This window comes from Peromyscus maniculatus, chromosome 11 (assembly GCF_049852395.1).
Source record: "Peromyscus maniculatus bairdii isolate BWxNUB_F1_BW_parent chromosome 11, HU_Pman_BW_mat_3.1, whole genome shotgun sequence".
NCBI classification, from domain to species: domain Eukaryota; kingdom Metazoa; phylum Chordata; class Mammalia; order Rodentia; family Cricetidae; genus Peromyscus; species Peromyscus maniculatus.
The window spans coordinates 80,239,256-80,254,919 of NC_134862.1; the positions used below are offsets into that span (position 1 = coordinate 80,239,256).

The following is a 15,664-nucleotide window of genomic DNA, read 5'->3' on the forward strand; positions in this document are numbered from 1 at the left end:
GAAACAAGATCACCAGAAGCTCCAGGCCAGTCTGATCAAAATAGTGAGTTCAAGTCAGGAAGTGGTGGTGCACTGGAGTTCAAGACCAGCCTGGTCTACAGAGCGAGTTCCAGGACAGAGAAACCCTGTCTTGAAAAACAAAAACAAAAACAAACAAAAAGTGGGTTCAGGTCAGCCAGGAGTATATGGGTAGATCCTGTCTTAAGCAAACAATGTGAAACAATGGTTGTTGCGCTCAACCTCTAGAACCTACACTTTAGCTGATGGAAATAAATCACTTTGAAATTCAGACTGTGGGGCCGAAGAGCTGGCTCAATGGTTAAGAGTGCTTGCTGCTCTTGCAGAGGACCCAGGTTCAGTTTGCAATACCCACATGATGGCTCACAACTGTACACAACTCCAGTTCCAGGGTATAGAGTACATACATACAGCAGGCAAAACAGTGAAACACATAAAGCAAAATAAATACATCTAAAGAAAGAAAAAAGAAATTCAGACTTCAAATATTAACCTGAACTCTTTTTGTTGTTATTGTTATTATTGTTGTTATTGTTTGAGACAGGGTCTCTCTATATAGCCCTGGCTGTCCTGGAACTCACTATGTAGGCCAAGGCTGGCCTCGAACTCACAGAGCTCTGACTGCTTCTGCCTCCTGAATGCTGGGATTAAAGGAGTGCACCACCAATGCCCAACAAACCAAACTCTTTCTTAATACAGTTTCTTTAAAAATAATCGAGATGCGGGGCAATGATGGCTCACACCTTTAATCCCAGCACTCAGAGGAGGCAGAGGCAGATGGATCTCTGTGAATTCGAGGCCAGCCTGGTCTACAAAGGAAGTTCCAGCCTGGTCTACAAAGGAAGTTCCAAGACAGCCAGGGCTGTTACACAGAGAAACCCTGTCTCAAAAAGCCAAAAAGAAAAGAAAAAAATAATAAACAGGATAAAGCAAGAGAAATGAAGGGGAAGAGATTGGGGGTGGGGCGGACATTTTTGATAAAAAGCACAATCATTTCAGATGACCGAAAGGAGGCAAGAAAAAGAGGCAGCAATCTGGATATCTCTAGAAGATTTTGCTTGCGAGGTTTGTCTTAAAACTCAGCTCAACTGTATAATTTGTGGTAGTGGGGCGACTACTTTCATGCTCTCCTTTGAAAAAACAAACACCACAACAAACCTGGTCTCTGGGCCCTAAGGGGAACGCACTTGCTGCTCTTCTGGAAGACTTGGGTTCAGTTCCTAACACTCACAGGTTGCTCACAACCATTCCAGTTCCAGGGGATCTGAGTCCCCTTTCTGGCTCCTACCATCACTAGACGCATGGAACACATATACAAGCAGACAAGCACTTATACACATACAAATAAATAAATCATAAATCATAAAAAAACCTCAACTATGGTCATGCAGACATCCCAAACATCTTGTTTTTTCCTTGGTTGGTTGGTTGGTTGGTTGGTTGGTTGGTTGGTTTATTGAAATGATCTCTTATAGCCCAGGCTAGCTTTGAACTCCTGATCCTCCTGCTTCCACTTCCCAAGTGCTAGGAAGATGGGTATAAACTGCAGCTGATTTTGCCATCTCTAATTCCATACCCTAATTCAGTTCTTCAGGAGAGGCTTACAGTGTACGAGATTAAATCCACCCTCTTTAGTCTGTCATTTGAGACCTTCAAAACTTTCTGTTCAGACTTGTTTCCTGCTGTACCCTTTCAAGATCCCCCACATCAAATCAAACATGGATGTACATAATCTGCTCTAAATATTCCCAGAACTTCACAAATGTCACACACACACACACACACACACAGAGAGAGAGAGAGAGAGAGAGAGAGAGAGAGAGAGAGAGAGAGAGAGAGAGAGAGACTTACTTATCTCTGCTCTTTGCTCTTCCATCTAGCCACTGTCCCTCCTAGTCCCCTTTTCAAAATGTCACTTCTCCTTCGAGGTCCCTATATAACATTGCCTCCTAGACTCCCAGCCCTGACTGCTCTTTCCTCTGAACTTCATGCATTAAGTGAAGGTCATTTGTAGAACCAAATCTTCCTGATGGAGTGAGTGGCTGGTTGTGTGTGCTGGTATCCCCAGCATTCTGTTCATTGGCTGATGAGGAGCTTGTCTTGTTTTCCCCTCTGCCTCCTCAAAGTGGATTTTGAGCTTGCAGGAAGAACTGAACTACCATTCTGCTACCAGCCTTCTCATCCTTTCCAAATGGCCGGCACGCAGGACAGTATGTGCCTTTGCTCATTAAACCGCAGCATAGTGTGAGGCGGTGAAGGATTTCCTAACAAAAGAGGGGAGGTCTGGGCTTCTGGAAGTTTCTGGGTAAAGAAAAGCTCCTATCTAGGTAGGATCTCCTAGGATGTAGGGAGATGGAAAAAGTTGTTCCCAAAGGGCTTTGCCATCTCAAGTTGGCTATAGTGTTGCCATAGCAGTCAGAACAACAAAGGGACACCCTAATTTGGGAGTTCTCTGAAAGAAACCTGCCTCTTAAGTCCTAGGGCTCTCAGGCAAGGAGGGAAGAAGTCCTTTGCGTGGCCTTTAGGATTTAGGTTTCTCAGCTTATCTATTCCTCAGAGAAGTGTGTCTGTGTCCCTTTCTGTCCCTCTCCCTCACCCCCCCCCCAGCATTCCAGCCTAGGGTAGGGGGAGGTCAGTATACACAAAGCTTTCTGTGTATGGGGTGGTATGTATCCCCCCACCCCTCCACCCAGAGTATACAATGCCCCTTCTGCTCCATGCCCCCTGCCACCCTCCCCACCACCTCTCAACTGCACATGCCAGGCTGCAATTGGTCACTGGCTCGGGACAGCCCCCTCATGCTGGGAATCCAGGGGATTTTAAGCGGGTTCCAGAAAACCCCGCTCAGTTCCTTGACCCCCACTTTCTCCACCCCACAGACGCTCTGGGCCCTAGCCCCTGGCCCAGCTATGGCTCCTGGGGCTCCCTCATCCAGCCCCAGCCCTATCCTGGCTGCCCTGCTCTTCTCTTCTTTGGGTAAGTGGAGGCACTGAGTCCCGGAACCCCGAGATTCAGGTGGTCTCTCAGCAACCGCTCCCTTTCTCCACTGTACTCTTCCCTGCAAAAACCAGGAGGCGAGAGCAGGAAGGGCATGCTTTGTTTAGGTGTGGGGAGGGAGGGTGTATATCATTTAAAGGAAGCGGGGAAAGGTCTTTCTTTAAAAGACACAGTAAAAGAGACAATAGAGAGCTTCCCTGAGCACCCAGTGTAGAAGTCAGCTGCCCTCAGATCCATGCAGACAGCCTGTCAGGAAGCAAAAGGGGGTATGGAAAAGAATAGGATCAAATCAAATCAAATTCATTCCCAAGTGGGGCAAGAGCTACCCAACCTTAATTTCCCAGAAAAGAAAAGTCAGGGAATATGAACTAATGAATGAGCCCACCCCTCTGTGATCTCCGCTTCTTAGATTGGGTTTCTGCGTGTGGCCTCTCATCCATGTGAGTGAATCCTAGGATCTTGTCCCAGTAAAGCCATCTTCCTTAAATTGATCGGCCTTTTCCTTTACCTCCGGCAGATGTTGAGTGAGCAAGAGAACATCAAAGCAAGGTTAATTAAGTAGATCCTTCCAAACTGCCTCGCATCCTGTGCTGGCAGTAGGCAAGCTGGAGTGAGGAGGGGGGATGAGCAGCAGGGGAGGGGGACAGTTAGAAAACCTAGGGTTCTTTCCTCGGTCAAGTTCAACTCTTTGGGTTGTAAATGCAAAAGTTAGACTTTCCTGGTTCATAGTGGACTATTCTGTGGTACCCCAAGACAATGGTGAAGACAGGAAGTTGGAGAAAGCCTTGGTAAAGGGAATGAGGAGCTAAGGAGTCTAAGGGCGCAAAAGAGCTGTGCCCTACCCATAGACCCCCTGAGCAGAGTGGAGAAGGGCAAAGACTGGTGATATAATAGGAGAACCAGAAGTCAGAACCAATAAATGACCCTCTTTGTTAGATTGGGGATTCCCAAGAAGGCTCTAATTCCCAGGAGAAGGCAGAATTCCCAGGAGGTAAAGAGAAGATATTGCTTGCTGAGGTGGGGGATTCAGGACAATGAGGGCGAGAGTGGGTGTAACATGAGCCTCCAGCACTGTTTAGACAATGAGACTTTGTTTGGTTGCCCCCTCCTAAAGAACAGAAGAGTCTACAGTTGTCCCCACCCAGGGCCAGCCCACACACATAGTCTCCCTGGAATGACTCTGCTGTGTGGGTGCGTTATAGGGGTGGCACTGAGCCAATATGGCCGAGAAAGGGGAAGACGGCTGAACCACAGAGGTCCACATGCAGAGTCACCTGAGTGCTGGACTTGGGGTCTTACTCTATGCCCAGCTTCTTTCTCCCCTGGCAAACAGGCAGGCAGGACAGTTGTGCCCAGCAAGAAGACTCAACATTCTCTAGTCTTCTCCTCTTCTTCTTCTTCTTCTTCTTCTTCTTCTTCTTCTTCTTCTTCTTCTTCTTCTTCTTCTTCTTCTTCTTCTTCTTCTTCTGTCTTCTTGCAAGAATTTGCATTTGCTGTACTCTGAAATACTACAAAGCTGCTAAAAGTAGGGTTGATGTCTATGAGTCAGCATGGAAAGCTATCCCAGATACGTATATTCTTAATTCAAAACAAAGAAGTACATCATAATGCAATATATTGTATATACATTATATTTTAAAGAGCTCCACAAAACAAATTTAGCCATTTGTTATAAGTACAGATATATCTTGAGTTTATGGCATTTATATTGAGTTGTGTACATAGAAAAAGCATATTTACTAACTGGTAATGGTGGTTCAGAGTGGGTGGAGACATTCAGAAAGAAATTGGTTGTTAGAGTAAGTGTCAAAGAGACATTAGCTTTATTGGTGTTACTTGAACAGTTTATAAGGATGTATGCATGGCGTGGTGGTGCACGCCTTTGGTGGTGCACGCCTTTAATTCCAGTACTCAGGAGGCAGCAGCAGGTGGATTTCTTTGAGTCCTAGGCCAGCCTGTTCCACATATTGAGTTCCAGGACAGCCAGGGCGACATAGTAAGACCCTGTCTTAAAACAAACAAGCCAGGCAGGGATGGTGCACACCTGTAATCCCAGCATTTGGGAGGCAGCAGCAGGTGGATCTCTGTGAGTTCCAGGCCAACCTGGTCTACAGAGTGATTTCAAGGACAGCCTGAGCTATACAGAGAAATCCTGTCTTGAAAAAAAAAAAAAAGAGTTAGATATCAACCATTGGCACAAGCCTACAATCCCAATAATCGGAAGGCTGGGGGAGGAGGATAATAAGTTCTAGGAGAGTAAGACTATAGTAAGACTGCCTCGGAAGAGAGAGAGAGAGAGAGAGAGAGAGAGAGAGAGAGAGAGAGAGAGAGAGAGAGAGAGAAAGGAGGGAGGAGGGAGGGAGGGAAAGAAAAAAGAAAGAAAGAGAAGGAAAAGGAGACTAAATGGTGGAGTGAGAGTTGGACACAACCCACCTTCTAGAACCCTACAGAAAAGCACTGATGTGTTTCCTGTGCGCTGAAGAAGCCGCCCCATCCAAGCACTAAGCAGACCTGAGCCTGCCTAGCTTTTGAGATCAGACAAGGTTGGATACGTTCAGGGTGGTGTGGCTATGGCCTTGAGGAATAGCCTCTCTGTTGAGACCTTAAGCCAGATGCAGCGTTGACTTTCACCAACCGAGTTAGTCCAGACAGAGGCAGGCCTCAAAATACTTGTGTCTTTGCTATGGCCTCGGCCCTGGACGGCGGACTGGCCTCATATCCTCTTTATGTCCGACGGGGCCCACGTGCATCTCATTTCCCTCTGCTTGCAGTGCTGTCCCCGGCCCTGGCCATTGTGGTTTACACGGACAGGGAAGTCTATGGTGCTGTGGGCTCCCAGGTGACCCTGCACTGCTCCTTCTGGTCCAGCGAATGGGTCTCAGATGACATCTCTTTTACCTGGCGCTACCAGCCTGAAGGGGGGCGAGATGCCATTTCGGTGAGTGCATGAGGGGGTCCTGGGGTTAGACAACAGATAGGGGGCTTCAAACAGCAGAAAAGAGAACTTGGGCTGCAGACGGGAAACTGTTTTATGAGCCATAAACTCAATTGCAGCGTAGGTAGCAGTCTTTGTTACCTTGCCTGTATCTGTGTGCACGGTCCTCCCTCTCACAGGCCAAGATCTGTTACCCCGAGTCTGGAGTCGAGTTTTGGCGGCTTTTCACACTCAGGTTCTCAGATCACACGATTTCCCTCATTCCTCATAGATCTTCCACTATGCCAAAGGACAACCTTACATCGACGAAGTGGGGACCTTCAAAGAGCGCATCCAGTGGGTCGGGGACCCTCGATGGAAGGATGGCTCCATTGTCATCCACAACCTTGACTACAGCGACAACGGCACTTTCACTTGTGATGTCAAAAACCCACCAGACATAGTGGGCAAGACTTCTCAGGTCACACTCTATGTCTTTGAAAAAGGTGTGAGAAGGGACAAGGGACAGCGGTCTGGGAGGCAGTTCAAGGAGGGTATCAGGGCGGACTGATAGACCGGGGGTGAGGGGGGTGGGGAGGCAAATAGCCTCAACTAATCTGCATGTGGTACTGCAAGCCTTTAATCCCAGCTCTGGGGAGGCTCAGGGGTGACTGCTTGGGTCACACAGTGAGTTCAAGACCAGCCTGGGATATATAGCAAAAGTGCTGTGGGGGTTGGGAGTGGGGAACGGCGGGGATAGGCATGATGGTTCTGACTGTAATCCTAGTACTCCAGAGGTAGAAGCAGGTTGATCAGAAGTTCAAGGCCATCTTTGGCTACATAGCAAGTAGCCAACGACTACTTAAAGGCCAACCTGGGCTACGTGAGAGCCTGCCCCGCCCCCCAAAATAACATAAACTAATCGTAAAAACCTGGGAAGAGAGGCAAAAGGCAGCCTTGGCTAGAATTTTCACGTTTCCAGCCACTGGAAATAGGCGTAGTGCGAAGCTTCTGTTCCCCCCCGCGACCCACGTTATTTCTTTTTTCCGTCCCTTCCTAGTGCCTACTAGGTACGGGGTGGTGTTGGGAGCCGTGATCGGGGGCATCCTCGGGGTGGTGCTGTTGCTGCTGCTGCTCTTCTACCTGGTTCGATACTGCTGGCTGCGCAGGCAGGCGGCCCTGCAGAGGAGGCTCAGGTAAGGGGCGGGGCCTGACTCCCCACCTTCTATCCAGGATCCCCCGAGACTGCTTCAGTGGTGGGAGGGCCAGTGAAAAGAGGAAGTGCGGCCCGCTGGGAGCGGGCTCCAGTGAGACCAATCCTGCTGCAAACCTCTTTCCACAGTGCCATGGAGAAGGGGAAATTTCACAAGTCTTCTAAGGACTCCTCGAAGCGCGGGCGGCAGGTTAGCGAGGCATTAAGCCGGGGAGGAGAACGCTGGGAATCCGGGGACATCAGTGAGGGATGGGGCGGGGGGGGGGGGGGGGGTCAAGGTCAAGCCCGAGGCTGATGTGCGCAATCCTCCCCGCAGACGCCCGTGCTGTATGCCATGCTGGATCACAGCAGAAGCACCAAAGCCGCCAGTGAGAAGAAGTCTAAAGGGCTGGGGGATTCTCGCAAGGATAAGAAATAGCGGTTAGCGGGCCGGGCGGGGGGTCGGGGGTCTGCGACGGAGTCCACCAAAGGCTCTCAGGTGGTGGTCATCGAGATGGAGCTTCGAAAAGATGAGCAGAGCTCGGAGCTCCGCCCTGCAGTCAAGTCCCCCAGTAGAACCAGCCTCAAGAACGCCCTCAAGAACATGATGGGCCTGGACTCGGACAAGTGACCGTCACATCCAGGCCCTGTCGGAGCAGGGGGTACCTAGGCTCCTCTTTTCCCAGGTCTAGGTGTTTTCCTCTTGCTCCTCATCCCTGCCCTGCCCTTACCTCCCAATGAGATGTAAAGTTTCATTTCAACCTTCCTTTCCAAGTTCTTGGATTCCTCCTTCGCCTTTACCCCTCGGCTTTCCGGGAGCCTGGGGACTAACCCTATTCCTCGCCTGCCCCAAGGGCTGTGTGTTTGGTGCCTATTCCTCAGGCACCGAGAAGAAAGGGACCTTGATTGCCTCTGCCCAACTCCAGGCCACTTAGCCTCCCCCCTCCCCTACCCCAGCTGATCCCCTGGCTCTCTCTCGCGCTCTCTCTCTTTTCTTTCCCTCCAGTGGCCCAGCTCCACACTCTTGTCTTTGGGCTCAAATCCACATCATCCAGATCAGACTCTCCATCAGGGTTTATTTAGGTTGTCGAGTATTTTTTATTTGTTCATCCATTTTTTTTTTTGTTTGTTTGTTTACCTGAGCCCGTGCCCTCATGACTGAGGACCAATGACGTCATGTGGCCTTTGCAGCTCCCCACTCCCTAAGTCTTTACTGGAGAGCCAGCCAGCCCACTCAGTGGAGCCCCTGATCCTCAGACCTCAGCTACATGATTGATGCCCTCTGGCCACACTGGAGCACAGCTCTGGGACTCAAGATTTGGGGAAAGAGAAAAAAAAAATGGATCGTCACAGGTCAGGGGTGGAGCAGGGGGCTTTAAGAAATGTCTTTAAAAAATCAATTATCAGACAGAAAACCGGAAAACCAAAGGAGACTAGGAGGGAAAGAAAGAGGTTGCGCTCCCAGGCACAGGGGATTGTTAGGATTTTTCTACATTCTGTACATTTCTTCTACCACCTCCAAACGTCCTTAAATGTTTAATAAACACTGACATTTCCAGACGCTGCTGCCTCTGTCTTGCATTTTCTAGTCCTCATAAGAATCCCTACCTCTCCTTCTCATTCCCAGCCCACGTTTCTTCCTCATTAGCTGGTTTTAGTTGTCAGGTTTGATTTTATGGTATTGGCCCATGTAGCATAGTGGGGAAAACTCTGAAATAGGCTTATAGATACAGATATATATATATATATATATATATATATATATATATATATATATATACTATCTAGGGAGCTTGTACTACGTTCTAATCTGTGTCTGGCTCTGCTTTTACGTGGGTGGAAACACAATAGCTTTCTTTCCCAAGACCTGAATTCTAAATCATGCCAGCCACTCACAAGCTGTGTTCCCCAGGGTGGTTACTTGCTTTTGGTAAGCTTGTTTTGCACTTCATAAATCATTCTACCCACCCTGTGCAATTCCCAGACCTTTTGTGAGAATCAAGAGACTGTGGTTCTTCTTAGGAGGAACCTTCCTCAGCTATCAGCTTAGTGGTACATATTGTAACACATGACTATGTTATTAAGGGTCAGGTCCTCAAAAATGTCTTTAGTCTTGCCTAAAGGGATTCATTTTGGAGATGGAGAAATGGGTCAGATGGCCCACATGGAGGCTCACAACCATCTGTAACTTCTGTTCCAGGGGATCTGACATCCTCTTCTGGCTATGTGGTCAATAGGCACTCATGTGGTACACAGACATACATGCAGGCAAAACATGCATACAAATAATAAAATAAATTTTTTTTAAAAAAGTTAAAGGAGTGTGCTTTATAAACTAGCACACATCTCATTTACCTTTACAAATATACATAGAACTTTATGCTAAGCATGGAGGTACATACCTATAACTCCAGCTCTTGGAAGGTACAGGCAGGAGGATCAGAAGTTCAAGACCAGTTCTGACTAAATAGCAAATTAAAGTTGAAAACCAGCCTGGGCTACAAGAGACCCTGTTTCAAAAACAACAACAGCAACTTCGTTTTCTTTGTTCTCTAGTCTAGATACACTATAAATAACTAGCCAGTCTGGTGTGTGTGTGTGTGTGTATGTGTGTGTGTGTGTGTGTATCACTAATATCCTGGAATCCTTATATAATTGTGTAAAAATGTTTGTAACAATTTCCCCGGTCCACTGTTTACTAAACAGAGAAAACAGCTACACATCATTCTCCCTGTTAAGTCACAGACATGATTGACACTGGCTTTGTCAAACCCAAGAGTGGAGTGTGTCTATTCACTTGAGGATATGGTTTATGTATTTTATATTTTTATTAATTATAAGTTTTTAAATTGTGTGTGTGTGTGTGTGTGCGCGCGCGCGCGCGCGCATGCACGTGTGTTCACATACATATGAGTGCTACTGCTGGAGGAGTCCAGAAGAGATTTCCTGGAGCTGGAATTACAAGCTATTGTGAGCTGTGGGTTGTGAATGTTGTGACTTGAACCTGGGTTCTCTGCAAGAGCAGCACACAGCCTAACTGTGGAGCCATCCCTCCAGCTGCCCAAAGGGTTCTTAATAAAAGACATCGGCACAGCGTCTGAAGGAAAACCAAGATTTTATTTCACACTATATAAAAAAGTGAAATTCGGATGTAAGAAAGTGCGGTGGTACACTACTATGACTCTAACATTCAGAAGGCTGGAAGGTAAAAGGATTGCTAGGAGTTCAAGGCTAGCTAGGGCTACAGAACAAGACCTTGTTTCAAAAACAAAACAGAATTAAGTCCCGAGCAACCAGTCCTAAACAAATACACTCAAGTAGCACTAAACGGACTCAGCAGGCTGTGTTGGCTGTGTCTATTCACACACACACACACACACACACACACACACACACACACACCACACCACACCACACCAATGATTAAAGAAGAGTTCACGAATTTGAGAAGGAGTGAGGAAGACAATTATTTTTTAAAATGTATTTGTTTAAAGTCTGGCAAGTTGGCCTTGAATTCGAGGCCAGTCTGGGAGTGGAGAGGTGGTGTGGTGAGTCAGGGTATTTGCTTAAACTCCACAAGGGTAAGAAGGCCTTTAAGCAACACAGGAAATCTAAAAATCACACAGGAAATACTTCAAAAAGTTAACCTCTTTATTGGCAGAATATACTGTAATAAATATTTTAAACAAAACCCAAGAGTTAATTGGAAATGATGGAGAAAATATAATGCATTTTAATAGCTTCCATACTTCCACCTCTATGCATAGCCCCATTTGTCTGCTTCCCTGTATAATAAAGCCATTTGAACATGTCTGCCTGGTGTATTATCTGCAATATGTCCCACTCTCTCCCTTCAGCCTATGCCTGCCTTTCATGTCTCCATCTCCATCAGTCCACTAAAATTGTGCTCCTCAAAGGGCATTAGGCATTAATGATGTCCACGCTAAATATGCTTCTAGCATAGCATAGTGTGTGTGTGTGTGTGTGTGTGTGTGTGTGTGTGTGTGTGTGTGTGTGTGTGTGTGTATTATTAGTGATTGAACCTAGGGCCTTGTGCACTTGAGCCAAGGGCTCTACCACTAAGCTACATCACTAGACCCCTGTTGTCCAATGCAGTGGTCACTTTTGAGTCTTTGTCATCTCTTAGCAGTGTTCAGCATTATCAATCATTTCCTCCTTTTGGTAATGATTACCTCTTGGCTTCCTTGAGATACATTATACTGCTTTTTGTTTGGCTTTATCTATTTGAGAAAAACGCATGAATTAACTTTATAGCAGAGATTACAATATTCTCTTTTGTTTATCCCACACACTAATGCTAAAATTTCCACAAGGCTACAGTCAATTAGAGATGAATATTCTTTTCCCCTTAAGTTGTTACTTTGGAAGTTTTGCTTTTAGATTTATTTACTTTATGTATATGAGTCTTTTGTCTGTGTGTATGTATATGTATCATGTGCATGCCTGCTGCCCAAGAAGTTCAAAGGGGGGGGCATCAGAGCCCCTAAAACTGGATTTAGGGATCAGCAAGTATTCTTAACTGTTGAGCTATCTGCTGGGCCCACTGAGACTTTTCAAGGGTTTGGGATAATTCTTTTGCATTGTCCGGGTCATTGAATTATTGTCTAGCATCCTTATTTTTCCTGGACTCTTAACTACCAGGATCTTCCACTCTGTATAGTCACACAAACAATTAATTTTTAAAAAACCCTTCCATAGATTCTTGACACTTTCCCTAAAGGGCAATTCATCCTCCTGTATTGCCCTCTTTAGAGAACTCTTTTTTTTGTTGTTTTTTTTTGTTTGTTTTTCGAGACAGGGTTTCTCTGTGTAGCTTTGCGCCTTTCCTGGAACTTGCTTTGTAGATACCATGTTACTGGTATCTCCACTTTACAAATGAAGAAAGTGAGCCACCAAAGTACCAAATAACTCCCAAAGTAATGAGTAATTGAAGTAGGGGTAGAACTCAGGTGGCCTGACTCCCGAATTTGTGCTTTTTATACCACATGGATAACTGAAGATTGATTGTCAGGGATGCTGTCCAGCCCAGTTTAGAAGGTGGGAGGGTGGAGCAGGCTACCCTTTAACTGAGTCCTAGAATACCTATTTCGTCTTGCAAGCCAGACACATACCAGACCCTCTTTCTTCCTTCTCGGGAGGACCCCCCCCCCAGTCCTGGCTTTACCTGACTCGCAGATGTCTACCTGGGCCTCGATCTCATCCAAACGCTTTCCCTCTTGCTGGAGGGAACATATGGTGAGGCTCTCTGAAGTTAAAAGTAGTTGGAAGCGAACCAGATAGAGAAATGGGGCTCAGAAGAGCTGATGTGCCTAGAGGGGATGAACCGACAGGAGGCTCACATCAGGTGCAACACTGACTAGGTAGCAACTTCTTTCTCTAACTCTTGGGAGGGCCTCAAGCCTTATTTATACCTCTAAAGAGTTCTCTAAGCCGGGCGGCGGTGGCACACACCTTTAATCCCAGCACTCGGGAGGCAGAGGCAGGCAGATCTCTGTGAGTTCGAGGCCAGCCTGGTCTACAAAGCAAGTTCCAGAACAGGACAGCTAGGTTTGTCACACAGAGAAACCCTGTCTTGGGAAAAAAAAAGAATTAAATGAGTTAATATATGTGAATGTGCCCAGAATGCAGACTAACCCACAGTGGCATCTTACAAGTCTTCTTTACCACTATTCATGTCCTATCTATAGCATGAGAATGGAGAATCACCCTAGTCTACAGAATGAGGATCCCAGAGGACCCCAACTATGAAGTCATCTAAGTCAACAGAGTTCAATCTAGCAAAGAATATTTGCAGGTAACCTCGTCTCCTTATAGGCCCACTGTGTCCTTAGATTCCGACACAGCCTCCTCCCTTTACAGATGAAGAACCTGAGCCACAGAGACATTTATTAACTTTTCCAAGTCACATGAGTCATTGAACTAAGACTGTACCTCAGAACTAGACCTAGAATCGAGAGGACACTGAGGGACAGGATTTGTGCACCTGCCTCTCAGGCTGGTGTCCAAGTGTGTGAGCTTTTGGCCATTTCCACCATTTGTCTGCAGGCGTCTGAAGAAACCAGACAATTACACTGCACTCAGAGACTCAAGCTATGCACCTGAAGGTCGGATTCCCATTTTGTGAATTTACTATGCACATCCTTTATCTTCTGATAGTCACATAGTCTCAGTTATTTCTTGGTATTCTGTAGAAAGAAATTTTTACTAGAAAGGAATTTTTATGGCTTTGCAATAAAGCAGTACTGCTCACCTGTTGTGGAATATTCGTTTAAGATGTGTTACATTCATTTATGCTGTGAAATATTTGCTTAATGATGCAAAGAAGTGTGGCATTCTTTGATGTTGCATTTGTTTAACTCTGTGAAGCTGTGTTACTATGCCTGCCTAAAACACCTGATTGGTCTAATAAAGAGCTAAACAGCCAATAGCTAGACAGGAGAGGGTTAGGCAGGGCTGCCAGGCAGAGAGAATAAATGGGAGAAGAACACTGAAAAGAGAAGAGGAAGGAGGAGAGAGAAAAGGAAACACAGAGTAAGAAAGAAAAAAAGGTATATAGAATAGAGACAGGCAAAAACATGTAGTGGGTAGCCATTCCAGCTTTGATCTGGAAGTTTCAACCCCCAATGAGGCTTCCGTAACTGTCGCACCTACAAGGCGGGGCCAAGGGAGGCGGCCAGAGACCCAAGATCTGGATGGGCCAACGCGCTCTCTGTTCCTGGACCCTAGACAGTGGAGATTGACCGAGCAGAGCTCCAGAGAACACTGCTGGACTGCAATACACCTTCCCCAGACACCACAACCTACCTTTCCCTTTTTTGTAAGTTACCCACTAAATAAATCTTCCTTTTAACTACGTGGAGTGGCCTTAATAATTTCACCAATAAAAACCCAGCCACAAAAGGTAGATGGGATAATTTAAGAAAAGCCGGCTAGAAATCAGGCAAGCTAAGGCTGGGCATTCATAAGTAAGAATAAGTCTCCATGTGTGTATTTCGGAGCTGGGTAGCAGACTCCCAAAGAGCAAGAGTACAAACAAACAAACAAAACCAACTACACTTGTCTACATAAGCCCCCACCTTGTTCATGTCTTCCAGAACACACATTCAATGCTGTCTGAATCTGGCCCCTTGATTGTATTTCCTAAGACTCTCAAGGTCCTTTTCCTTTCACAGTCTCAATGATTGAATTGATTGACTAACAGTCCTGATGATAAACGAACTCTAAGGGAAGCTAGAATGTGAAGCGGGGTACAAGGGCTGCCAGTACTCTCCTATGGCTTCCAGAAGGAAATAGCAAAGGAGAGAATGAGGATGCTTTTCTTGTGGTCTTGTGAACAGGCTGACTTTCTGCCTATCTGTTGACTGTGAATCTCTTGCCTTTCTGGAGTCAGACCTGCCACTTAACCAGAAGGAAGAGCACCCGTGATACCTGACTTAATATAAAAAGCAAAACTCCTCACCCTCAAACTCCCAATTTCCAGAAGCACAGACAACAGGGACTGCACTTAGAGTGGTTATGACAAACAGGATGACAGCCGCTAATTAGAGTGAGTCCAATGAGGGCTGATTCTCAAACACTGAACACGGGGCAGGGACAAGGGAGCTACCAGGAGCCACTACTTCTGCAAACAATTATCAGAAATAAGAAGAACTCAGCAACAAACGAGAAGCTAAGAGCTGGGAAGGGAGGGTAGCTCCTAGAAGGGTCTTAGGCAGGAATCCCTCTCAGAGGAAGTCATGGAAGGGAAGGGAACTAGCTCAATTACTGGGGCAAGATCAATGCAAGCCTCTCCTGCAACACTGTCAAGTGTCTGAATGCAGCTTGAAAGACTGTCCAGAGAGAGAATCCTTGTTTCTTTAACTGTTTGAATCCCCCACAAACACCCCCCACCATCCCCACTCCCGCCCTCACCCAGGTCTTTATCTCTCCAGGTCTGGGATTTAGGAATGTAATTAAAAGTATATCCCTGCTTATAAGATCCCCAGACTCCTTCCACTTTCATCAGGACTGTGATCCCAGCTCTGTTACACCTGCACAATTGAGAAAGCACCGGAAGTCAGTGATATGGGCGGGATAATGTGATATACTAAGATACACAGTGTCAACAAGGCCAAAAAGGAAAAGCAAAATCCACATTCTAACCGGCAGAGCATAACTCTCTGGAGTCTGACCCAGTGACTTGGAATTCTTTAGACAATGAGAGAGACCAGCTCCTAATGGCTTCTGGAGCCTCATCCCAAGTGGCGCCTGTGGAAGAAGACAAGTGTTGATCTAAGATTTACCTCCTCGGACTGGGAGCTGCTCTCTGAACTCTACTCAAATATGACCCTGCACAAATGGCCCAGCAGGTAAGGCTGAGTAACTTCTAACTGCTATTGAAGGATCCCATTGCGTCCTGAGTGTCTCTCTCTCTTTTCTCTCTTTCTGTTTCTTTATTTAAAAAAAAAACCACCTGTGTGTGTGTGTGTGTGTGTGTGTGTGTGTGTGTGTGTGTGTGTGTGCGCGCGCACGCGCGTGCGCAT

At 46.5% G+C, this 15,664-nt stretch overlaps 1 protein-coding gene across 1 annotated transcript; it reads left to right on the plus strand.

Moving 5' to 3' along the window:
- The first annotated feature begins 2,821 nt into the window (after positions 1-2,821).
- On the plus strand, positions 2,822-7,887 carry Mpz (myelin protein zero). The gene is given in 6 exon segments (XM_006990640.4): positions 2,822-2,994; positions 5,787-5,953; positions 6,222-6,435; positions 6,990-7,125; positions 7,272-7,332; positions 7,459-7,887. Coding segments are annotated over 6 exon segments (939 nt in total). The 5' UTR covers positions 2,822-2,927; the 3' UTR covers positions 7,753-7,887.
- The last annotated feature ends 7,777 nt before the right edge of the window (positions 7,888-15,664 follow it).